Source organism: Cebus imitator, unplaced genomic scaffold (genome assembly GCF_001604975.1).
Source record: "Cebus imitator isolate Cc_AM_T3 unplaced genomic scaffold, Cebus_imitator-1.0 Scaffold50, whole genome shotgun sequence".
Classification (NCBI taxonomy): Eukaryota; Metazoa; Chordata; class Mammalia; order Primates; family Cebidae; genus Cebus; species Cebus imitator.
In genome coordinates this window covers 6785240-6812546 of record NW_016107365.1, presented here as the reverse complement: position 1 = coordinate 6812546, position 27307 = coordinate 6785240, and the positions used below count along the sequence as shown (strand labels likewise).

Sequence of the window (27307 nt, the reverse complement as noted above, 5' to 3'; positions counted from 1 at the left end):
AGGAATTAATTGATCTAGGCAGCAATCATCAGTGGCTGCTAAGGTCACCAAAAGAGACACAGCCAGACATCATGTGCCTCTTGATGAAGATCCATGACATTACCTGTAAAGTGGTCTTCCCAAAAAGAAACAAGTAAGTAAACCTGAGTCCTACCAAATCTCTAGATCTAACTACCAATGTACAGGGAATACAAGGCCAGGGAATGTGGTTAATGATACCACAGGAATGTAATCAGCAAAGTCCAGAGTGTGGGAAACTCTGCTGGACAAATGACCCAGTTTCTTCAACAAACAAATTGTCAAAGAAAGAGAGGAAGGGGAACCCACAGATTAAAAGATTCTTAAGAAACATATCAATTGATTGTAATAAGTGGAGCTTATTTGAAAGATGATTTTTAAAAAATCTTTAAATGAAAATGTTTATGAGATAGGGAAATTTGCACACTGTCTTGATATTCAATAATATCAAGAAAGTATTTTAATTTAGGGATTTGCTAATAGTATTGTGGTTGTATTTTCTAAACAGTCCTTATCTTTCAGTGTTACATGCTGAACTAGTTACAGCTGAAATAAGAGGCTGCTTTAGATTTGCTTTAAAAGAATCCCAAAGTATGGGGGAACGTAGGAGGCATAAATAAAACAGTAGTCTTGATTTTGTTACTGTTGAAGCTGGGGATGTACAGGTGAGGTTTTATTATCCTATTCTCTCTACCTCTGTATACATTTGAACTTTTCCACAATAAAAAATGTTCAATGATGAGCCTTCAAAAATTGGCTTGTATATTATTATCAATAATGAGTGACACTTATTGAGTGTTACAGTCAAAGCCAGCAATGGTACATATATTGATTATATCATCTTCACAGCAACTCTATGAGGACGGAACTTTCACTATCCTTATTTTTCTATCCTTATACAGAAGAAATTGAAGATTGAAGAAGCTAAGCCACAGAACCAAGTAGATGGTACACATAAGACTACAGCATAGTTCTCTGACATCAGATCCCAAGTGTCCAGAGAGAAAAACAGAAACCATTTTACATATATTAAGAAGAGATACCACTGCAGAGAACTGTTTACAAAGGTGTTGGAAGGTACAGATGAACAAAAGAAAGATGGAGGTAGAGCCGGAGAAACTAAAAAGATAAAGCAGTAACATCCAGATACTATAAACTGCTAACACCCTGGACTGACACCCACTCACCCACACTCGCGCTGATCAGCAGAGGGGCTTGGCACCATCACGACTCAGGTGCACCACTGCCGCTTAGCAGGGGCACTGCTATTGCCTGTTCCTTTCTCTCACATTGCAATTTCCTGCCAGTATCTCCTACCCATGGAATCTAAAAGGAGACCATCTGGCAAAGTAATCTGGAAGATGCAGCTTGCAGACTTCTAGCCTTATACAATACAAAGGAAAAAATGGAAAAGCAAAAATGGAGCTACAAATTAAGAGACAAAAAACCAACATGACTACTGTGCTATACTTTTCAAGTTGCAATGTCAAATTGTAATTGCTTGACTTAGAACCTTGATGTAAATTTCACTTTCTTCCTCCCTTTTTCCATCATGGTAGCTACTTGTGTGGTCATTATGCACTTGAGATGTGAGTAGTCCCTACTGAGATGCAGTGTGATAGTAAAATACATTCCAGACTTTAAGAACTTAGTTCCAATAAAAGAGAAAGAATGTAAACTATCTCATTAAAAAAATTATATTGAGTACATGTCAAAATAATATTTTTAATATATTGGTTAAATGAACATGTATTAAAATTAATTTACCTGCTTATTTTAAGTTTTAAAAATGTGATTCATAAAAAATTTAAAAATTATATGTGCAGGTTACATCTGGGTCACATTTTATTTCTATTGGGTAATGCTGCTGCTTTAGAGCTTCAACCCAAAGCAAGCCTTATCTGGCAGTCTCTGAACCATAACACCCAAGGGTATTCTCAGCCATCAACTCCACCAGACTTTATAGTCCTTCTTAATCCGTTCTCTTGGATCCTATTTGTGTCTGGAAGCTTTTAACTCCAGGCTTCGAAAGCCTGATCTTATTTCTGCTTCTGGCCCCTGTCCATGGTCATACAGTTGTCTGCTCCTTGGCTTTTTCTTACAGACTTCAACTGACTTACCCCTCACACTCACAGTTCTTCATGCTCTCCCAGTAGGAGTGTCTCACCTGGAAGAGCCCAATTCCCAGTCCCTACCTCCTGCCGGCCAGCTGGTACTCAGCCAATACACTGCCTTCCCACAGAGGATGGCAATACAGGGCACAAACAATGGAAGCTCCTGAAGGTGGAACTATGTCTTCGTCATTTTTTATCCCTCCAAACCTATCGTAGTGCCTAATATAAGGCAGGAAATACACACACAGGTACTTGAGAACCTAGCGGGTTTACAGGGACTATGCCTCTGTCATAGTTGTACCAATCCTTTTGACAGTGGATCATCCATGACTCCACCGTGCAAGGAGGAGTCATGCAGCTTCTCCAAAGCCACAAAGTTTGTATAGGGCAGAGCTGGAACTCAAGCTGGAGTTCAGTGAGTACCTTTTTTTCCCCACCAGATTACCCTTTGGTAGCCACAAAAATCATAGCAAAGGAGCTGCAAGAGGACCTTGTGCAATGCCTCCTTTCAAAAGCTCCACGATGTCTGGGGCCTTGGCATGCCTGGAGAGGGCTAGGAGGACACCAGGATGTACCTCCACCCCTAGGTGGTCAGTGGAGTCCTCATCTACAAAGAAGGAGTTTCAAATACGGGCACACTCAGCTGGAACTGTTTCTTCAAGAAAATTGCCTCACCAACTCAAATAATCTCCCTTCTGTCAAAACTGGCCAGTCTGAGCACAAATAGGTTTAATAACTGCAATGCATCAACACATCAAATACATGTAAACCCGTAACAATCGTAATGATACTAAGCAAATTAACAGGCAAAAAAAAACTCACCTTAAGAGTCATCTTAGGAGAATGCTAGGGAATCAACTCCTGAAAAAAGTTTCTTGAGACATTCCAGTGAATACATGAAGACAAAACGATAGCATATCACCATTTTACATCCTCTAATGATGAAAGGATATAAGCAATTATCATTAACAAGAGACAACCAAACATTGTATGTTTCTTGCTGCAAGAATACAATATCATCTAAACTATATTCTTGCCCCATTCCCACCCCACAAAACTTAGTATAATCTGATCAAACCTCTAAATCAAACTAGTTTCTAGCAAACACAGAAGGCAAGGACACATGTTAGATGCATCACGGGAAAGCAATAAATAAACTTTAGATTGGAGGAATATATACAGGACAAACAACCAGCTTCTTCAACAAACAAATTGTAAGTATATAGAAAAAAGAGATGGGAAGGGGAAGCTACAGATTAAAAGGGAACTTAAGAGGCACAGCAACCAATTGCAATGAGTGAAGTTACTGTCTGGATACCAAAAAACACTAAAAAGAAAAGTAGTAAGACAATTAGAAAAGTGTGATTGGTATTAAGTTGTCATACTTTTGGTGCATAATGGTTTTATGATTTATTTTTTACAACAGTTACAGTTAAAAGATACCTACTGAGCTATTTGTGGATGAAACAGAAAATAAGTGCCACAAAGAAGCTAGACACACCTCTTTTTACCTGGAGATAAAATAGGACAAATGAAAACAGGACAGTTGAGCAGATGTAGCTCTGAGTCCCTAGCTGTGTGATCTTGGTCAAGCCACTTGAGCCGCCTGTGAATCCGCTTCCTCCCTAGCAATGTGAGGTTAATAACACCACCTGAGCCCCTCAGCTTTTCAGCACACCATGGATCACTAAAGATAACTACTCCCTAAAGGAACTTCAGAAATTCTCCCTCATCTGCTTCATCAGCTTCTAATTAAACCCGCTTCTCCCAAAGGACACCCATATACAAGAAACAGGAGTTCTAATTCAATTTTATGTTTCTTTCACAGCAATATTGTTTTAACCATGTAAATATATTCCAGTTGCATAATAGGCTAAAACTTTATTGTGCTAACCTAGAAACCTAAATGCCACATTGTTTCTATATGAAAGTCTTCAGCATTGTTTCCATATGAAAATCTATACATTGTTTCTATATGAACGTCTTTCACTAATAGCAACCGGGTGCCTTACAAACTAATGTCTGTCATACAGTCTACATATAAAAGTGAACGCTGCCTTTCACCTTCATCCAAAACATTTCTGGTTGTGTTTTAGAATTTAAAGTTCTCACTTTTGATACAATAAGAGATTCCAGTCTTTTGCTCCCTTCTTGAAAATCTCAACAAAATCTGCAAAACTCCCCTCTACCACTGCCCTTAGAGAGATGAGGCTAAGTGGATCACACTCCCTTGCTCTCACCTGCTCTTCTAAAGGGATGAAGACTCCACACTCAGTCACCCAGTCCCAGGGCCCGACAGTCCCAGTGGGCCAGATCACTGCAGAGAACAGCCTGGGTGCCAGAAGCTCACCCTGGGCTCCACATGTGACTGAGAAGAAGTGCAGGGCAGCAACCACAAGGACAGGAGGAGCTGCAGCAATCTACTGGGTGAGGAGGGGTCCTAAAACTGGCTTCACAGACCCAGCATTATACATGTGGGGGGGAGAGCAGGAAATCTCCTGCAAACTTACCCACCTAAGCGTTCTGTCCCAGAAACACTTCCCAGAGCAGGGTGTGTGCGTGTGTGCATGTGTGTGTGTGTGCACACGTGTATGTGTGTGTGCCTATGTGTGTGTGTGTGCACGCACGCATACATGTGTGTGTTTATGTGTGTGCCTGTGTGCATTCATGTGTGTGTGCGTGTATGTGTGTGTATGTGTGTGTGTTTGAGGCGGCACATGACAGATGGATCTGGGGTGAAAGGTGGTATCAACCCAATGCTTGCACAGCTGCAGACTAAGCTGATCTTTGCTCCCTTCAGTCTTTATTTGGCCATCCTTCTTTTGAGTATCACACTCTTGATTGTAGGGGAAAGAGACTTCTAGTTCCAACCAAGGCTCAGTTCCAAACACTATTGGCAGTTTTTGTTTCCTCGCAGAGACCCCATTTCTCAGCCGATGCTAAAACTGAAAATGAGTGTGTCCCATAAGGCCCCAGGACCACTAGTGGGTGAGGTGTGGATTGTTGGGTCATCACCGGCCTTCATAAATGCAGGTGTCTCTCCATGTGGTCACTGCTCTCTCCTGTAGTCCCCTCAGCAGGATCCCTGGAGTGGCCAAAAGCCCTGGCTATCCTGAACCCCACTCACCACCTTCCAGTTCTGGAGCGTTAATGTTATTCGTGGTTCTGATGTCTGAAAACGACACCTTTTTCTTCATATGGTGCCCTGGGTGATAGGTTGCTTTAAAATCAATCATTATCTTCCTATAAAAATTTCCAAAATTCGGGGTCTTGTCTCAGTTTTGTGACTCACACAGGCAACTGAGTCCCTGGAGCTAATCATTACATCTTTCTATTTGAGAGAAAACAAGTTTCCGATTTACAGTGTATCATTTTCCCCAACAATATACTTTGTCTGACAGCACCCAAAATGCAGCAATACAAAAACCAACAGCGCTCATGCAAACTGCCTCGAAGAGCAATTAGAAACTGAGGAGGCTTCAGGTTACAAGTCTATACTAAAGAAGAATTTCACAGAGAACCTCAGGATAACACCAAGGCCTTGACCTTTAAATTCTGCTGAGTGCAGTCTCGACAGTCCTGGAACCCAAATCCCAGCCTGGGCCTTCGACTGGCAAGATTCTACTATGTTATCTTCTTTGGAAATCCAACTGAAGCAGACAAAACCCATGTGTGTGGCAGCATTTTCCAAGGCTTTGGGATGACACATCCCTCTATAAATCGTTAGTCATCTACTGGCCAAATCAATGTACTTGAAAGTGTGGGATACATTTTCCATTAAAAAAAATGATATGTTTCAAAAATATCTAAATCTAAATAACCAAAATCTCATTTTAATTGCCAAAAGAGTAATAATAGCAACCATAAAAATAAGAGCAGCCACTATCTGTACAACACGTACAAAGTGCCAGGCACTGTGTTCAGTGAAAATAATGACAACATGAGAAGCCAGAGCTTCTCACATTTTGTATGCATTCTTTATTCTTCTCCAAATTCAAAACGCTCTAGTTCAAGTTCATAGAAGGGATGACAGTGGATACGTGAAAGGAAAAATCTCACTCCCAAAGCCCCCTGCTCCCCTTCCCTCTGCCTGCTTATCATCTTTCTGCTCTAAATAACTGCAGTTCCAGGACCGGCCACGCTTGGGGCTTCAGGCTGTGTGGCCACAGGCCTGAGTGTGCAACACACTTAAGGGGTGGGATCATGGGGTGAGAGACCATCTGGACCCTCTTGCCTTCAAACTTCAGCCCTCACCTTGGGCAATTTATCCCACCTCTTGCAGCCCCATTTGCCCATTTCTAAAGAGAAAATAACAATGTGTAGCTCATAGCAGATCAGGCAGAAATAATGCAGATTTGGTGAAACGATGTATATAAAGTGCTCAGCAAATAGCAAGAACTTCAATAACAGCTAACATTATTATAGCTATCCTGTTTACCTTGTTGCAAAATGTACAAACCAGGCATGAAAACTTAAATCGCCTTGGAAACAAGAGGCAACCATGAAATAGTCTTACTTTCATTGATGGATTATCCAAAAGCAAAGTAGTTTCTTGATTTTTATTACAGCAAACACAAGCTTCTTAAAGCAAATTTTGAGCAGAGCAGAATAATTCTACATCAGGAACTACTTTTCTGTGCATTGTCCCTAAGGAGGTAGAAAGGAGGGGGTGAAAGAAGTCAATAGTAAAGAGTAAAGCAGAAAAATCCTAAATAAAAGCTGGCTATTATTGGCTGATGTGAGAAAAACATAGACTGGGGAAGGAGCAATGAACAACTAATTCTAAACAAATATGTACTACGGCTTATTAAAAGGTAATGTTTTTGGCCAGGGGTGGCGGCTCACGCCTATAATCCTAGCACTTTGGGGACCAAGGCAGGTGGATTGCTTGAGCTCAGGAGTTTGAGATCAGCCTGGGTAACATGGTGAAATCCTGTCTCTACAGAAAATACCAAAAAATTAGCCGGGCATAGTGGCACCACCTGTAGTCCCAGCTACTCAGGAGGCTGAGGCCAGAGGATTGCTTGAGCCTGGGAGGCGGAAGTTGCAGTGAACTGAGATAACACCATTGCACTCCAGCCTGGTGACAGAATGAGATCTGATCTCAAAAAACAGAAAAAGAAAAAAGTAGTGCTTCCTATTAAAACATAACTACCAAGACTTCCATCATAGGGTAAAGGTAATACCTATCTTTAAAAATGAACTCCTGGACACATTTTAATATTTTAAAATATGTTCTAAATATACACATTCTTTATTGAAAATATAACCTTATAAGCACACAGCAAAATTTATTTTAAAAAAATTTTTGAGCCTGTGGAGAGAAGGTTATAGAGAGCAGGAAAGTAAAATTGGGGAAAAAATGGATAAAATGATGAGGCTGGGTCCTGAGTTTCTTATGAGGAACATGTATTTCTCCCCCATTCCAACCTTGGGCTTTGAGTTCAGAATAGGGAGAAGAACAGCAGGCAGGGAACAGAGGAAGTGATAAAACACATGTAATAGCAGTCAGGGGACAGAATGAACTGAAGAGAAGGATATGTTTATACAATAACTTCGAGGTCTCCAACCAAGATAATTGGACATATTTTAATATCATTAGTCATCAAACAGGAACTGTAAACAGTGAATTAAGTGGCCATTTTAAAATGCCATTATTTTAGACAATTATCAAAACTGCCCATCACAATTTGAATTTATCTATACCAAGGTAGCTCCAGTGACACTGAACATCTCTTACTACCTGTTACGAAGAGCCTTTAAGATACGCTCAGGATATTTTTCATTTGTCCCTCCAGACCCACTCTCCACCCTGCTCAGTACCCTGGAAAATCCCAATCAACAGATTCCTTCTTCCTCTGATTTCCAGATGTGGAAACCAGCAGGAGCTTGATGAAAGGGAGGACAATGGTATGAAGGGATTTACTGCCTTGGCTCCCTCCCTGCCCACTCCTCCTGAAGGCTACAGATTCTCAGGGCTTCCCTGACATACAGATTTGGTTTCTAAGCTTCCCATAACCACCCTGATATGGTTTGGTTGTGTCCCTACCCAAATCTCATCTTGAATCGTAGCTTGCATAATTTCCATGTGTTGTGGAAGGGACCCAGTGGGAGGTAATTGAGGCATCGGCCAGTTCCCCTGTACTGTTCTCATGGTAGTGAATAAGTCTCACAAGATCTGATGGTTTTATAAAGGGAAACCTCTTTTGCTTTGTTCTCATTGTCTCTTGCCTGCCACCATGTAAGACATGGCTTTTGCCTTCCACCATGATTGTGAGGCCTTCCTAGCCATGTGGAACTGTGAGTCCATTAAATCTCTCCTTTGTAAATTACCCAGTCTCTGGTATATCTTTACCAGCAGAATGAAAAGGGACTAATACACACCCTCTCCCTGTGATTCTTCTAGGGTGGTAACAGCTCCCTTTTCTTCTAGCCTAGGGGTACTTCAGCATCATTTGTTGTCTTCCCTTCATCCTGCCAAAACATTTGCAGTAGTCCCTTCATTTGATTATTCTCAGTTAACCCTTTTGGATGTGCACTCTGTTTCCTGCCCAGACTCTGCCTGATCAGGGTGCAAGGAATGGCTTGTTGGTTGGTCTTGCCTCATTTGGTGCTGGGTTTACAAAGTTACCTGCAGCCCTCTGATTGGTCACCACAGCCTGCTGAATAGAATAGAAAGTAAAGAGCTTCTATTCTACAATCAGAAGTCTCAACCTGGTTCAACAGCTGTCACCTTTGTGGAACCCCTAAATTCTAGATTTCTCTTGCCTGTCTGGCCCCTGTGTTCCCACCTGATCCCTCCAACTTTGCTGGTTTTCCATACTCTGGACGCTGTCTTCCCAACTGGTTCCACGGGACTCACTCCCTCCTTCCTATTTTGATTACTGGCCTTAATGCATGACCAGTCTAGTGCCACAGAATCTGCCCTGCCCTCACCAGCATGTCCTGTCCTGCTGGTGCCCAGGCCATGCCTGGTGGTCACCAGAACAGAACTTCAGTAGAAACTATATCATCTCTGAACAGCTGGCAGCTTACACTATGTTATATCCTGGCTTGAGGACTTATTTACCTTCAAAAGGAAGAATTACCTGATAGTCCTTAACCATAGACCTACTGAAGAAAGTCATGAAAATTAGGAAAATGCACTGATTCATTCTAATTAATGTGTTGGGAAAAGGAGGGACTAAATTGTAACCACATATACAATGGCAGAAGGCAAACTTGGATTTTATGAAATCAGCTTATAGGACTCACTTGATCTTACTAAATTTTATATTCCATTTTAAAATGAAAAATGATAGTAAAAGGGCTAGCAAGAATTCCAAGAGCTGAGAAGAGAATATGTGCCTGTATCATGTAAAATCTAGCCCTGCTTTAGGCTTCTCTTGTGGTGGCAAAGCAAGACATTACGACCTATACAAACCCAAAAGGATCCTGGGGAAAGCTTAACCTCAAAAAAGCAGACTTGGCTACATGATCCAGCACTCTCCTCATTTACAGACTTTTCAGCCAATCTCAGAGGCTCAGAGTTTGACTTTGTGTACAGGGATAGCAGATTTCCCATACAAACGTAAACTATGATGAAGGCAGTGCTATGACTAGTACCCCAAATACAGACAGTGTAGTACTATGCACTCTGTTGGAGGTGGCCTTACCTCATTCACCTGGTCAACAGACAGACAATTTAATTCATTAAAAAGCAATGGTTCTCAAAGTATGGTCCCAAGATCAGCAACGCTAGCATCTTCTGGAAGCTTGTTAGAAAATCAAATTCTGGGGGGGGAGCTGGGGAGAGATAGCAAGGGGAGAGATGCCAGATGTAGGTGACGGGGAGGAAGGCAGCAAATCACACTGCCATGTGTGTACCTATGCAACAAACTTGCATGTTCTTCACATGTACCCCAAAACCTAAAATGTAATAAAATAAATAAATGGGGAAAAAAAAAACAATATATGGAGGGCCCAATTCCCTCATAGCCTCACTAACAATTGGTGTTATCATTGCTTTTATTATAAACCATTTTTGATTGAATAAGCAAATAATTTTTTATTAAGTAGTGAAACTAAAGTTAAAAAAAAAAAGAAATTTAAATTCTGAGGCCCCACCCAAGACCTACTAAATCAGAATCTCTGGGAGTGGAGTCCAGCAATCTATATTTTAACAAGCTCTCTAGGCAATTCTGGTGTACACTAAAGTCTGACTTCAAAACACTGACTTAGAAAACAAAAATGACTCTTTCCAAAATAGCTCTACTCCTCCCCCAGATAAAATCTTATTATTATTATCTACCATAAGGTCAGTGAAAATATCTATTTATTTTCCTTTTATATATAGTCAACTCAGGATTATCCTTACAAATTCTGGAATGCCGTGGAACAGAAAATATAGAAGTCACTAATAACTGGTTTAGGCACACCATTTTACAAGAGATTTATCCTTCTCATTAGACTTTGCGTACCAAATTTCATGGATATCCCCTGAATCCTTAGCACATACAACAGAATCTGGCCACAAATACTGAATGAATAAATGAGCACATTCTGTTTGAACGGAGGGAAAGTGGGGAGCTGGTGAAGCTGCCACCTGGAAACTAACAATGTCCACTGTCAGATCCACAAAAGAGTTAACCTACACAGGGGTCATAGCAAGCTGACAGTATTGTCAATAAAGATTCTTTTCTACAACTGGCTGCCTAGTCCCAGATGTTCACAAGCAGGAACAGCTGTTATGAGAAAACTTGTAAGAATCCCTGGTTCTTCTCAGAAAGAGGTTCAACCATCTCCTCTGAGGATTTCTGAACAAAAATTACAAAACTGGCACAATATCAAGAGTGAGCATCCTGCAGGATTCTCCTGTTGGAGTACTATTTTTAAAAAGGCAAGCAAAAGGGAGAGAAATTGCTAGGAAGTTGCATTTTTACAGCAATTGGGAGACAAATCTAACTTCTTACCAGAAATGGAAACCCATGATATCATTGCACTGCACATGAATTATTAATGCTTATACTCCCTTTTTTTGCAAATTAGGTATTCAGGAAGGTTCCTGTTGACATCATGTTTGACATCATAATGCTTCATCATTCTAAAAGCTTAATGAGATGAATTATTGCTAGAAAAGACAGAGAGAGATCAAGCACACATTTTTGCACTCTGGGGAATACCAGAGGCCAAGTAGATAATGAGTATACACTTTATAATTGATGTAAAATGATGGGGGGGGGGAGGGTGCAAACTATTACAACCTACCACCACTGTAAACAGGATCAAATGGTAAAGATTTTACTTTTCCACCTGCATGCTTTGGAAAGGGGTGGGGCACCACTACACGCCTAGCAGCTATCTCAAACTCTTAAGGCAAAAAAAAAAGAATGCTTAGTCTACAAAAAATGAAAGTAAAATTTCTATAAAATTATCTCAGCAACAAAAGGGCACAGAACACGTGAACTTTAAGACTGAGAAAAGACAATACAACACCTAGTCACAAGGCCTAAAAGGGTACTATTAAATAGATGAGGACAATTCTGTGATAATAATTCTGGTCGATTTGCATAAGTGACTCTGGTCTCCAATTTCACTTCAAATATATAGTTTCTGAGATCCACACAATGCAAAGTAGTGTTAGGTCACTGAAGCAGCAGTTTCATTTCCAACATTCCCAGTAATAAGTTAGAGTGAATTAAGCCCTTATTTGGGAATCTTGTTGATAAAGCAAAATGAGTTCAATTCCTACCCAGGTCAAGCCTTTTAACACTTAAGTCAAGTAGCAATGAGACTGATACAAGTTTATACAAGCTGCTAATAATTGGGAATCATTGTCCCTCCAGTTTTTACTTCATTTGGTCTCTAAGTAGCCTCTTGAGGAAAGTATTAAAAAATGTAGAGAATGGGTTAATTCATTATTCTTTCTTTTACTGAACAAACATGGAGTAGCTAGAGTTGCCAAGTACTAAATTGAGATTCTTGTTATTCTGGAAAACAAAAATTCACAATTTCTCTTGAGCAACCAAAAAAAGTATCACAAAGTTCATGATGAGTTCATGAGCTGTCACCATTCTGAACTACTGCTTCAGGTCTTCAACATTCAGGCAAAAGGATGCTCTTTAAGGATAATATCCCAACTTAATATTTTCACTAAATTTAACATTTTCATTCCTGAATATTGCTCCTAAAGCTAACTTTGTGTGAACAGGGATGGGGACAGGGAGCTTGACAAAAGCAAAGTGTAGCGTTCAGCACATGCCCCTGTAACAAATGGGCAACTGGTAGGTTCATATTGTCATGAATCCTAGTCTCTAGTCTTCGGATATGCTATGCTGAGATCACACTGTTAACATTCAATAGTTAGGAGACAAAGCTTATTCTTGGCACATAGTAGGTGCTCAATAAATGGTATTTTTATTATAATGGTGATTATGATTATTGCCAGAGAAATACTGCAACCACAAGCAAGCATCAGTTAAGCTTCATGTTACAAAATTAGATGCTGTTTAAAAAAAACACTAGGTTCATTAAAAAACTTTTGGACCTCCAGATTGAGGCCAAAACATGTTATCCTTCTCCTCACTCCTCCACTGTGGGCTGACTTCATCCAATGAAGACCAAGTTTTTAACTATTAAAAAATACAAATGTGTCTTTGACAAATAATCCATGGAATGGTTCTTGGTAATCTACTGACCAGGTAAAGGCTGTGATTCTATCTGACATTACGAGTCATAGAGATGTATTTTTTTTCTCTGTGTACAATGGGATATGCCACTGTCATTTTGTTTGCCATAAGGAAAAAAGACCCAGTGCCCAGATTTACACAATGAAAAGCCTCTTAAATGTAATAGTACTTAGAGAACATACAGAAGGGCACTATTTAAATAATCATTTTTCTTCTGTTATTAAGAAATAAATATTTAACGATTACTTTAACCAACTAAACAATTTTTTCTACTTCCTCAAAAATCCCACTCTCCGGAAAGATCAGATGTATGTGCAGAATCATCCTCAGACAGCTGCACTGCACTGGAAACCACGTCCCCTCACGGTGGCTCTGCTGACACTCTGAACTCATGCCCCGGTTCTCTCAATTCTGTCTAGGATGTAGCCAACCCAGAGAAACGCTACAATGACAAACAACAGGTTCCACTCTGCTCGATTCCTACATCTCTTCTCAAAACACGAACACTCATTCATTCACAAATCGCTACGCTGGGTCCCTGTGCTGAGACTCCAGCCTGGCTGGTAATCCCAGGTAAAAATCACAATATGGGGCACTATCTATCCTGATGCTGCAACTGCATCAGTCACCAACAAGGCATGCAAATTCAGCTTAGTGCTCACATTTCATTCAACAGGACTGGCCACCGAAAGCTCTCAATGGTCCCCACCCCTCTTCCTGCATAAACCAAGCCACCGTCTTCCTGCCCTAAGGGAAGAACAGGCGAACCCACCTGCTTCCCTCTGCGCTCCCTCCCCCGCCCGGCCCCCCAGGACCAGGTAAGGACACTCCCAGGACCCTTCCAGGGGCCTTTTTCTGACCACATTTCCTGGGCCCCCATCATCTCCACAAATGAAAAGTAAACTCCTCCTTGGTGACAATCGCTCCAAACCAACCGCGTCACGGTCACTCAACTCCGCCCGGAGCCCCCTACCCGTGCTAGCCCCGCCGACGGGGCGGGCGGCCCCCAACGCGTGTACCAGCACCGGGCATTTACCTTCACGCTGGTGTAGCTGGTCTGAGTCTCGGCCTCGGCGCTGCTGCAGCAGTGGCGCCTCCGGCCCCTGCTGGTGGTCGCGGCGGGGGCTGCGGAATCCGCGCTGCTGCCGCTGCCCAGCTCGGCGCGGGCCCTGCGGACGCGGGCGGCGCTGGGGGGTCCCGACGCGCGGCTCGGGGGGATGGCGTCGGCGGCGTCGGTCTGGACGAAGAGGCCAGGCAGGGGTGCTGCGGGGCCCTGCGACACGCTGGTGGTCTGGTGGGGCGAGTTGGACTCGTCCGAGTCCCGGCAGTAGATCACGCCGCTCTGCGAGACATGGATGCTGGGGGCGCAGCCCATCCCTCGGCCGGGCTCCCCCGCGCGCCCGCCTGCGCCCGCGGCAGCCGGGACCCAGCGCACCCGCTGCCACCTGCAGTGAGTGGGCGGCCGCGGCAGCGCCCGGACTGCGCGCCCCCCGGCCTGTGAGTCCGCCGCTCCGTCGGGCTGGCCGCGATGCCCCCTGCCGAGCCTCCAGGGACCGCGCGCGTCACCCCAACTTTCCCTTTTGGGCCATCTTCCTCCCCGAGCGGGAGAGCGCGCACACACAGCGCCCCGCGCGCACCGGCAGCCGCCACCCTCCTTGCCGCGGCGCCCCAAACACGCTCCCCGCGCCTCCGCCTTCCCCTCCTCCCTCGGCACAGCCCCCGCCGCCGCCCAGCTTGACCTCGCCGGGCTCCCGCACCCGCGGCCCTGGGCCAGGGCGCGTGCCCTCTCGCCCGCCCGCCTGCACCTTCTTTCCCCACTTTCGGTCAGCGCCCGTCCTCTCCCTCCCTCGCTCCCACCCTCCTTCCTCCTCAGGTGCCCCGGCTCCGCGGCCGCAGTCGCCTGGGCCCCGCTGTGCCCCTCCGCCCCTCCCGCGGCTCCCCGAGCTCTCCCGACTGGGCAGAGCGTGCCCGCGGCTCGGCTCCGCCGCGGGGCCCCTGTGCACGGCAGCTGGCACCGCGCCTCGGCGCCGTCCCCTCCTCCTCCGCTGTCCAGAGGCCTCGTCTCTTCTGCACTCATCCCGACGCCGCCCCCGCGCCCCAGCCCCTCTTCCCCTGAAGGGCCTTGTAAGCCACTCGCTTTTCACCAACACATTTTCACACATCCCTGAGCTAAACACCAGGAGGCCCCTCCCGAAATGGCAGGGACCCTACAGCCCAGGCCCACCCACCGCGCTTGCTCCCCTCTCAACACAGCTGGGGAGTGATGGAGAGACCTCATGGTTCCGTCCTCTTCCCCCAGCCCCACCGCCTACTCCGAAGGCTGAGTTGGATGGTGACCCAGTCTTCAGAAGAAGCCCATTCCATGTCTACTCATGGTTTGGAAGTTCGTGCCAAGGGATGGGAGGCCCTGCGGAGGAAGGAACCCTTGAACACACACGTTCCCCTAAGATCCAAGGAAAGAACAGAAAGAAGCTGTCTGATGGTTCTTGGCTTTCTCCCCCAGGGTTCGCCTCTTCCTTGGGTGTCACTAAATGTTCGTGCTGGTTTCTACCCTATCCAGCCGCCCATGTCAACTGCTCTTCTTCACACTCTGGGCTGGGCAGTCAACCAGGCCTTCCCTCACTCCCCTTGCTGAGGCACCCACAGACTAGGCTGCGCTGGAGGAACGGAAGAATGCCTTCAGAAGGATGGCTGCTGTCCATCCTTCCCTTGCGAACTCTGAGTTACAGCTGCGAGACACCACTGCCCATTCAGTCACTGGTTCCCACAGTAATTCCTGCTCGATTGCCACAATGGCACAGCGAGATAATTAGATGGCCTAAGAAAGGTTTTTATCTAGAGTTGCTTATACAAACAAGGGCAAAAACAGAGACTGAATGCAAAGCACAAAGAAGTATCCAATGTTAAGGGTTTTTTGTTGTTGTTGTTGTTTGTTTTTTTAATTTTCCTTTATCTTCCTGTACCAGTCTTGGATGTGACTGGATGAAGACTTCAAAAGAAAGTTTCCAACCTTCACAGAGAAGCAAGGTATCACTCTCAACCCCAAATTCAGGTATACAGAGATAGAGTCTAACCTTATTCTTCTACTTTTGCTTCTCTTCTCAGTTTAGCTCTCTGTTTTCGATACAAAAATTTCCATCTCCAGCTAACCTGGAAAAAGTCTATGCTGTATTTTTTAATGGACAGGCAAATTGCTCATAAAATTTCTGCACAGATTGGGTCGTCCTAGAAGCAGATTCTGAGATGGTATTCAGCCGCCAGAGGAAGGCTTTTTAGGAAGTGTTCTTGTATTCAACATTTGTGGAAGGAAATAAAGGGAGGGGAAGGGAGGGAGGCAAGTTTGAGCAGAGGGTGAAATTGACCAAGCCTCAGGCTTCCCTGCAGGGAGGATTCTGAAGCTGGGATGAGGCTTCAGAGTTGTTCTGAGTTGGGACTAGGTTCTGAGTTGTTCTGATGGGCCTTTATATCCCAGCATGGACCAGTCTTTACATGCAGACCACCTCAGCGACCTTGGGCAAGATGTTCTCTTCAGCTGAGGCACTGCCCCAGGAGATGTCAGCTGAGCCAAGGGCTTTCTGCTGGCAGCACTCCCGGTAGCTGGAGGAGTAAGTCCTTTCCTGGCATCACAGCATCCACCACAGTTCCCTTCCAGGCTGCCTGAGGTCTATGCTTGCTTGCCCCATCCAGGCCTATAAGAACACCACATTAAATGGTTGAGACTGAGCTATGGAGACAGTCATTCATTTAAAACTAAGCCTCATAGTTACCATCTGCTCTACTTCGAAAGGACAATTTAAGACCTGGGAAAACAACATCAGAGTTAAATTACAAAACCACTGGTCTCTATATTAGTCCCTGATGTAATGGTGAAGTCAGGGTTTAATCATTCCTAAAGCTCATCTGTGATTCTCTCATATATCCGCATTTCAGTCATTACCTTTCATGGAGCTACTAATGACAGCCTTCACATATTGACACTTAGAGCCATGCAAGTTCTCATGGCACATGTCTGCTTTTTCAGAGTTGTCTCTAGGAATTCGATGAAATTACCCAGAGAAAGGCACCAGTCACTCACTGAGGCTTTGAAAGGCAAGAAGACCATGATAAAACAGAAATTACAACCAATCTTCTGGCAGAGAACATTAGGAGCTGAATCATGAAGCTACAAGTCACCCAGAAACAAATTTAGGTTGACCATTCTACGTTAAAAATAAGAATAATTAAGCCTTGAAAGAGAAGGTGACCTCAAGGTAGCTAGTAAATAGGACTAGGCTGCTTTAGTGGGTTAACTGAACATTTCATATTAGGACCGGTGTCTTTCATTGAGTGCAACTTCTTTGTTGGAACAGAAGATAGAAGGGGAAAGGAACTAGATATACATTTTTCTTCCCATTCCCAAAGCAGCCAGTAGCACAAACACATCTTCAACTGCCAATTCTGGCTTAGTGAAAGAAAAAAATAATGTGTCCCTATCATCTCCACCAAGTGTTCTCAGTGGGAATGTGCAACCTGCCCCCATTGCTGGAATAGATCTGGCTGCTGAAACTTGCAGAAGTGTGCAAGTGGAGGAGAAATGGTTTCACTGGAATCATTCCACAGCTTAGTTCTGAGGTCCGAGTTCTTGCTTGTAGACGCAATTTCTGAACCAATTGCCGTTGACCACTTCAATGCATCCCAGGTGACAGCAAAGACTACAAGCTCAGACACTCCTGATAAAATTTAGGCCCAAGTTACAGAATAAGGCCAGAAAGACCAACACTAATTTTAAAAATTTAATTAACTTGAGAAAAATTTAGCAACAGAAAATGTCCAAGAAGCAAATCAAAAGAAAGTAAACTAAATCAGAAATATATTGTAAAACACAACCTCCAATATGTCTAGGATCACCTGAATGGTTTGTGCATTTTATAATAGTATTAAATAAGAGCTAACTTTAAAATTATGGCCCAAAGGCACTGCAAGATCATGAACAATTAAGGTCCCTTCCAATTCTGAGATGGCATGACTCTTCAGGATTCCCCTAGAGAAGCAGAAAATGTGATTAATACATTTTGAATGGTTCTTAGCTATAAAGGTTAAAACAATAGCAGCTTCTGATTGATTTTTAGATAACCAAATATTTAATCAACCAACTAACCTTATAGAGCTTCTGAATTCAAACTATGTTCTTAATGGTGGAGCTATTGGAAGTCTAACCACCTGATAAGTGAAATGATACCGCTCATTAGGCAGCCCAGTACAGCGGAGGGTACATTGAACTCAGGGTTAGACGGGTGAATCTGAAACAAAGTGCTGCTTCTTGTGACTGTGTAACCTGGAGCAAGTCACTTAACCTCTGGGCTTCAGTTTCCTAGATAATCAATCCCCAGAGTCTCTAAATCACCAACACTCAAGAATGCTATGAAATTTTTGCTTCCTTTTATTAAATTATTTTATATCTCGAACTGTGGAGCTTTTGAACAGAAAGAGTAGTCCTGAACCTACAGGCACAACAGAACTACCCTGAGGAATTTGCCAGAAATACACCAGTTCCCTAGTTCCATCCCAGAGACTTGGTTCAGAGGTTAAGGACAGGTCCAGCATCTGTCCTTTCAAAGAAAGTGAATCCAGTATAAACTCTCCACAGCCTCCTTGAAGTTTAAGTCCTTATAAGTGCCTTGGAGACCCTACCCAATGTGGGTCTTGCCGACCTTGGACCTTGCTGAGCCCTCCCTCACTGCTCCAGCCACACCAGCCTCCTAGTTGTCTCTCCAGGATATCCAGCATTGTTAACCGGTAGCTGTTCCCTCTGCCTGTTATGCAGCTTCGTCAGGACTTGCAAGGCTAACTTCCTCACTTCCTTTAAGTCTCTGCTCAAACTCTCCTACTCAGTCATGCTATTCCCAACCCGCGTTTAAAATTGCAACCCACATCCTTCTATTGTTCCTCTACCACTCCTGATTCCCCTTAGCCTGCTATTTTTCTTGTTTCATAGCACAGATCGCCTTCTAACTTATTATATAATTAGCTCACTTACTATTATGTTTATTGTCTGCCTTCTCCCACTAGAATATTGGCTGTACAAAGGCAGGGGTTTGGGGGCTTCTTATTCACTGATGGGTCCCCTGCTTTTGGAACAGTGTCTAGTACATGGTAGGTACTCAAATATTTGTTGAATGTATGAATGAATTATTTTCTCCCATTTCTGTGTCTTTTGCCTTTCTCTTATTATAACCCAAAATGGAAGGAGTTATTTTGTTTGTTTTTAATAGTTTAGAGTTTTATTCCCTGTGTTTTTATTTTAAAGTCAGTGAATGCCTTTGATCAGATCATGGCAGTCCTTTAGTAATGTACATCAGAAAAAGCCAAAAGAATAAAGCATAGTAATTTGTACGAAGTTGTTGATAGCAATATTGTCTACAATAATGAAAGTGGAGATAATTCAACCATCAAACACTTAGGGAATGGCTCAACAAATCACACATAAACATTACCATTTATATGTACATAGACAAAACAATGTCAGGTTAAAAAATAGAGTATGTGCATAGATTGATTGCAAATGTAGAAGATGTGTGAACATACGTCAAGATTCATGAGTATAAAGTGGTGCAGACAAACAACAAATTTATTTTTCTGAAAACAAGTTTCAGTGCATAAAAAACCATGTAAATGAGTGAGTGTAATTTTCCCAATTCTCTCCACAAAAAGAATTTAGGTAACTCTATTTTATGGATTTTGACTGATTATTTTCCTTAGGACGGAAGGTAAAAGATGGAAAATAAATTTGAAAGGGAGATAATCAGAGATTGGTGGAGAAAGAGAAACTGATGCATACACATTTACAAAGGAAACCTCACAGAACCAGACACACAGAGAGGAAGAAAGAAAGTGGGAGACAAGGAAAGCGACGGAGAGCCAGTTTCATGGTGAAATATTCCTACCAAGTGAGTTTACACAGACAGCTCTTTCAAGAGAGTAAAAATAAATTGTTTTTTTAACTATAGGTGCATCACTTCTTGGACCTTTTTCCATAGGCCAAGTAAAACTAAGGAGAGGATTTGGCCCATAGGACAGTATTCTCTTGCCAGTTGCAGAAAATGCAAACAGAGAATGTGTAGGAGAGTCAGCCAACATCGGACTTCCTTAGGTCAACATCATCAAACTTGGAGGCCTGGGCCCTGAATCTGCGTAGTACAAAAGTGATCTGTCCTTCCTGTTAACAAGCACCCCACAGGGAGGGGCTGGATTAGCCCCGCAGACGGACTCCAGAATGCTACTAGCCTCCAGAATTTTGGACCCCAATAGTCAGGCTAGGAGAGATGGAACATTCATTTCCAAACATCTTACAGATACATTTCACAAAAGCATCAGACATAAAAGGATATACAAATGAAACACACGGTGCAGTCCTACTCCAAAGGAACTTACAGAGCAATCAGGGAGATGGTACTGACACATGAGAAATAATGGAGTACAATCCGTGAGTGTCAAGGTGCCAGAACAAAGATGAGTGGTACTGTCAATTCTTTTATAGTAGTTACAGCCCTTGGGAAGGGAAGAAGGGGGCTGTCTAGTTGGGCCTCAACTAGAACTTTTCAATCACAGGGAACAGCATGAACAAATGCACAGAGGCAGAACTAACTTTGGTGGCGCCAAAGCAATGAGCAGAAAGTGTAACTAGACAGTGTCTCCTAAGGCAGAGATGATAACAATGGAAAGAGAGGAAACAGAAGGTGGAAGACCCTGAAACTACTTCTCTATGTAATGGAAGTCACTGTAGGTTCTACTGTCCTTAAGGAAACATACTATGCAAAAATTTAGATTTAGAAAACAAATGCATTGTCTTATAAAAAATATTATTGTTTACCAAATGATTAACATGAATACTATTTTTTTTTTTTGACACAGAGTCTCATTCTGTCACCCAGGCTGGAGTACAGTGGTGCAATCTTGGCTTACTGCAACCTCTGCCTCCTAGGTTCAAGTGATTATCCTGCCTCAGCCTCCCAAATAGCTGGGACTACAGGTGCAAGCCACCACACCCAGCTAATTTTTTTGTATTTTTAGTAGAGATGGGTTTCACCATGTTAGCCAGGCTGGTCTCGAACTCCTGATCTCAGGTGATCCGCCTGCCTTGGTCTCTCAAAGTGCTGGGACTACAGGCATGAGCCACTGTGCCCAGTCTCCATGAGTACTCTTATAAATAGTACTTTGAGGTTTTTAGGTATTCTAAGTCAGGGTACAAAAAAAAAAAAAAAAAACTAAATCAGGGCACAAATTATTAATTCATATCAATTTTTTTTTTTACATTTACAATCTATAAAGCAAGGCACAAGGCTATCTGTTTCTAAATTAGCATGAGATTTCTCAAATATCTCATGAGCAATTTTTTAAAGTTCAGGTTTCTAAGCAGGCCCTCTCCTGCCTGCATGCACACCTTGCTAGGTGTGCATATCATCAATTCCAAAAGATTTCATTACGTGAAAGTGATGCTGAATTCATCCATTCATGCTTTCAGTAAATGCTTACTGAGCGGCTACATGTATCAGATGCTAACTAAGCACTGAAAAACAAGACAGAAACAGTCCCTATTTCTACAGAGTTTAGAATATAATGAGGAGTTGGAAGGACAAACAAACAATAAAATTCTCTGGTATTGATGAAGGTTATACAGGGATTTAAAATATGTTGATGTGATACAGTGAGACTGGGGTAGCATACTGAAAGTTTTCTCAGAGGACATGACATTTAAGCTAAGATTCCCAGAAAACTTTATCAAAGGGAATAACATTCTTTTTTCATCTGTCCGTCCATTCACCCATCGATGCCTTGAGAACATGGTTTAGCACCACCACTGTGCCAGGTGCTGTGAGGGATACAAAGAAGTAAAATACTTAGCATTTGCCCTCAGACAATTCAGTCAGGAACACAGAGATATACGCAGAGAATTGTATTAACATTTGCTTTGAAAACCTAATCCAAGCCCAGAGAGAAAGATCACTATGGGTGGAAATTATCTGGGAGATATCACTGAGGAGACAAGAGTATATGGCTTTTGGAAGAAAGGGCAATATTTGAATAAGTGGAAAAGAGGACATTCCAGAGAGAATAATGTGCTTAAGGCCTGGAGGTGGGAACACTTGCTAAATGCTTGAAGAACAATGAAGCAGATGACTCAAAAAGGTTTGTGGTACAGAAGAAGAGAATAACATTATTTTGGCTGACAAGGGAGGCTATAACCAGGGAGCTAAATGCCAGACTAAGCAGTTTGGCTAAATTCCAGTCATTAGAAATTACTGATGTTTTCAGTAAGACTGTAACTTTAAAATACAGTTGACCCTTGAACAACACAGGGTAGAGGGCACCAACTCTCACATGGTTGAATATCCAGGTTACTTTTTGACTCCTCAAAAACTTAACTACAGACCAGGCACACTGGATCATGCCTGTAATCCCAGGACTTTGGGAGGCTGAGGTGGGGGGATCACTTGAGGCCAGGACCTTGAGACCAGCTGGGCAACATGGTGAAATCCTGACCCTACTAAAAATATAAAAGTTAGCCCTGCGTGGTGGCACGCCCCTGTAGTCCCAGCTACTTGGGAGGCTGAGGCAGAAAAATCGCTTGAACCTGGGAGGTGGAGGTTACAGTGAGCCTAGATCTTGCCGCTGAACTCCAGCCTGGGCAAGAGAGTGAGATTCTGTCTCAAAAACAAAAACAAAAAAATTTACTAATAACCTACTGTTGACCAGAAGCCTGACAGATAACATCAACAGTCAATTAACACATATTTTGCATTTTATATGTAGCACATACTATAGTCTTACAATAAAGTAAGCTACAAAAAAGAAAATTTTATTAAGAAAAACATTAGAAAGAGAAAATATATTTACTATTCATTAAGTGGCAGTGGATCATCATAAAGGTCTTCACTCTTTTCATCTTCATATTGAGTTAGCTGAAGAGGAAGAGGAAGAGGGGACTGATCTTGCTGTTTCAGGGACTGCAGAGGCAGAAGAAAATCCACGTGAAAGTGGACCCACACAGTTCAAACTCATGGTGTTCAAGAGTCACCACTCTTTTTTTTTTTTTTTTTTTTTTTTTTGAGACGGAGTCTCGCTCTTGTTACCCAGGCTGGAGTGCAATGGCGCGATCTCAGCTCACCGCAACCTCCGCCTCCTGGGTTCAGGCAATTCTCCTGCCTCAGCCTCCTGAGTAGCTGGGACTACAGGCACGCGCCACCATGCCCAGCTAATTTTTTGTAGTTTTAGTAGAGACGGGGTTTCACCATGTTGACCAGGATGGTCTCGATCTCTTGACCTTGTGATCCACCCGCCTCGGCCTCCCAAAGTGCTGGGATTACAGGCTTGAGCCACCGCGCCCGGCCAAGAGTCACCACTCTTATAAATAGCACTTTGAGGTTTTTAGGTATTCTAAGCCAGGGTACAAAAAAAAAAAAAAAAAACAACTAAATTATTATACAAATTTACTAAAGTAAATTAGTAAATTTGTAAACTAATAATAGTAAAGTATTATTTTACTGAAATGAATTCAGTTGCATATTCAAAAAGGACTGGTGGAGGTAGTAATGAATGAAGATCAGTAAAGACCTATGATAACCCAGGAAAGGGATAATAGGGATTGTTATGGCTGAACTGTGGTCTCCCAAAATTTGCATTTTGAAGCCCAACCCCCAGTGTGACTATATTTCGAGACAGGACCTTTAAGGAGGTAATTAAGGTTATGAGGTCATAAGGGTGGGGCCCTAATCCAATAAGAGTAGTGTCCCTATAAGAAGAGACAGCAGAGATTGCCCGCTCTCTCCTGCATGCACACAGGGAAAAGAACACCATCGCTTGCAAGCTGAGGAGGGAGGCCTCGCTAGACACCTACCCTGGCACCTTGACCTGAGACTTCTAGGCTACAGAATTGTGAGAAAATAAGTTTCTGTTGTTTAAGCTACCCAGTCTGTGGTATTTTATTATGGCAGCCCTAGCAAACAAATACAGAGACACTGAGTAGATGGAATTTGTAGAAACAGAATAAAGGCATGGAGGGGGAATTCCATGGACTTTACTGAAAACAAATTCTTAGGATCTGGTGCCTGATTAGATAAGGAGCCAGGGAGCTGGTGATATCAAAACTGATTGCAAAATTTCCAGGTTGAATGTTGAGGACAAAGTGCAAATGAGATTAGAGAGTACTCCCAGGAGTAATAAACTTTGTCTATCAAGGGAATTCTTTACCTGGATTTGCACTTTCTGGGACCCAGAATCTTGAGTCTGGAAACCAGACTCACCAAAAGCTAGTGCTGACATTGAACTCTCCCCAGAACATGATTAGAATGTGACTCTGTATATTGTCCCTTTGTCAGATGGATAGATTGCAAAAATTTTTTCCCATTCTGTTGGTTGCTGGTTCATTCTATTGATAGTTTCTTTTGCTGTGCAGAAGCTCTTAAGTTTAATTAGATCCCATTTGTCTATTTTGGCTTTTGTTGCCATTGCTTCTGGTGTTTTAGTCATGAAGTCTTTGCCCATGCCTATGTCCTGAATGGTATTACCTAGGTTTTCTTCTAGCGTCTTTATGGTGTTAGGCCTCATGTTTAAATCTTTAATCCATCTAGAGTTAATTTTTGCATCAGGTGTAAGGAAGGGATCCAATTTCAGCTTTCTGCATACGGCTAGCCAATTTTCCCAGCACCATTTATTAAATAGGGAATCCTTTCCCCATTGTTTGTTTTTGTCAGGTTTGTCAAAGATCAGATGGTTGTAGTTGTGTGGTATTGTTTCTGAGGCCTCTGTTCTGTTCCATTGGTCTATATCTCTGTTTTGGTACCAGTACCATGCTGTTTTGATTACAGTAGCCTTGTAATATAGTTTGAAGTCAGGTAGTGCGATGCCTCCAGCTTTGTTTTTTGTTTGTTTGGTTGGTTGTTTGTTTTGCTTAGGGTTGTCTTGGCTATGCAGGCTCTTTTTTGGTTCCATATGAAGTTTAAGGTGGTTTTTCCCAATTCTGTGAAGAAACTCATTGGTAGCTTGAGGGGACAGCACTGAATGTATAAATTCCTTTGGGCAGTATGGCCAGTTTCACAATATTGATTCTTCCTAACCATGAGCATGGAATGTTCTTCCATCTGTTTGTGTCCTCTCTTATTTCCTTCAGCAGTGGTTTGCAGTTCTTCTTGAAGAGGTCTTTCACATCCCATGTCAGTTGTATTCCTAGGTATTTCATTCTCTTTGTAGCAATTGTGAATGGGAGTTCACCCATGATTTGGCTCTCTGTTTGTCTATTATTGGTGTAGAGGAATGCTTGTGATTTTTGCACATTGATTTTGTATCCTGAGATTTTGCTGAAGTTGCTTATCAGCTTAAGGAGATTTTGGGCTGAGACAATGGAGTTTTCTAAATATACAATCATGTCATCTGCAAACAGGGACAATTTGACGTCTCTCTTCCTATTCAAATACGCTTTATTTCTTTCTCTTGCCTGATGGCCCTAGCCAGAACTTCCAATACTATGTTGAATAGGAGTGGTGAGAGAGGGCATCCTTGTCTTGTGCCAGTTTTCAAAGGGCATGCTTCCAGTTTTTGCCCATTCAGTATGATATTGGCTCTGGGTTTGTCATAAATACTTCTTATTATTTTGAGATACGATCCATTGATGCCTAGTTTATTGAGAGTTTTTAGCGTAAAGGGCTGTTGAATTTTGTTGAAGGCCTTCTCTGCATCTATTGAGATAATCAGGTGGTTTTTGTCTTTGGTTCTGTTTATGTGATGGATTATGCTTATAGATTTGTGTATGTTGAACCAGGGATGAAGCCAACTTGATTGTGATGGATAAGCTTTTTGATGTGCTGTTGGATTCAGTTTGCCAGCATTTTATCGAAGACTTTTGTATCAATATTCATCATGGATATTGGCCTGAAATTTTCTTTTTTAGTTGCATCTCTGCCGGTTTTGGTATCAGGATGACGTTGGTCTCATAAAATGAGTTAGGGAGGATTCCCTCTTTTTGTGTTGTTTGGAATAGTTTCAGAAGGAATGGTACCAGCTCCTCTTTATACCTGTGGTAGAATTTGGCTGTGAACCCATCTGGTCCTGGACTTTTTTTGGTTGGTAGGCTATTAATTGCTGCTTCAACTTCAGACCTTGTTATTGTCTATTCAGGAATTCAACTTCTTCCTGGTTTAGTCTTGGGAGGGTGTAAGTGTCCAGGAATTTATCCATTTCTTCTAGATTTACTGGTTTATCTACATAGAGGTGTTCATAGTAATCTCTGATGGTAGTTTATATTTCTGTGGGATTGGTGGTGATATAATCAGGGACAACAGATGCTGGAGAGGATGTGGAGAAATAGGAATGGTTTTACACTGTTAGTGAGAGTGTAAATTAAATCAACCATTGTGGAAGACCGTGTGGCAATTCCTCAAGGATCTGGAAATAGAAATACCATTTGACCCAGAAATCCCATTACTAGGTATATACCCAAATTTTACAAATCCTTCTATTATAAAGACACATGCACACATGTTAATTGTGGCACTGTTCACAATAGCAAAGACTTGGAACCAACCCAAATGTTCATCAATGATAGACTGGATAAAGAAAATGTGGCACATATACACAATGGAATATTATGTAGCCATAAAAAAGAATGAGTTCATGTCCTTTGCAGGGATGTGGATAAAACTGGAAACCATCATTCTCAGCAAACTGACACAAGAACAGAAAACCAACACTGCATGTTCTCACTCATAAGTGGGTATTGAACAATGAGAACACATGGACATGGAGAGGGGAACATCACACACTGGGGCCTGAGGCGTGAGGGGCTAGGGGAGGAATAGTTGGGGGTGAGGGGATTGGGGAGGGATAGCATTAGGAGAAATACCTAATGTAGATGACGGGGTGATGGATGCAGCAAACTGCCACCATGTCATGTGTATACCTATGTAACAAGCCTGCACAATCTGCACATGTAACCCAGAACTTAAAGTATAATAGATAAAAAATTTTTTAAAAAGGAATGTGAGAGACATGAGGCCAGGAACCTCTTTTGTGTCTGCTGCTGGATCTCTAGTACTTAGAACTAGAAATGGTACATGTTCAGTATTTGCTGAACCAATAATGAGGCTTTATGAGGAGGACAGAGAGATATGTCAGCTTTCAGGTCCTCTTCACTGACAAGTGCACCACTGCCCTTTTCCAGGGTGGCTGAGTAAACAGTTTCTGCCAAGACTTCCTTGGGCTTCCCCACAGTCAGGCCTACACAGTCATGTTAGTTTTTTCTCCATGTCTGGATTGCTAAAGTCAGCCTTTTGATACTTTTGCTTCAAGATCTGCTTTTGAGCCCTGGGATCTTACTTCTTAACTAGCTCAAGGTGCTTCAAGGCTGCAGCTCTGCCTGAAGGCCCTGCTTGCTCTCGTACCTTCTGCAGTTCTGCTGTCTTAATCCTCTTACACTGTGGCTGCTAGGGCTGGGAAAGGAGGTGCTCTGGGAGCTTGAAGCAGAAAGTCTCCTCCTTC

At 42.7% G+C, this 27307-nt stretch overlaps 1 protein-coding gene across 7 annotated transcripts in view; it reads right to left on the bottom strand.

Moving 5' to 3' along the window:
• Window positions 1–27307, bottom strand: part of PDE8B (phosphodiesterase 8B) — a 256090-nt gene that overhangs the window by 195281 nt on the left and 33502 nt on the right. For 4 of the 7 annotated variants that reach the window (XM_017527690.2, XM_017527691.2, XM_017527689.2 and 1 more), the window contains exon 1: window positions 13836–14414. The exons of 2 other annotated variants lie outside the window; for them this stretch is intronic. In XM_017527690.2, coding sequence (XP_017383179.1) covers window positions 13836–14174 — 339 coding nt within the window. In that variant the 5' untranslated portion in view covers window positions 14175–14414. Of the gene's footprint in view, window positions 1–13835; window positions 14416–27307 lie in introns of those variants that run through there. One more of the 7 variants, XM_017527688.2, reaches the window with a different exon arrangement.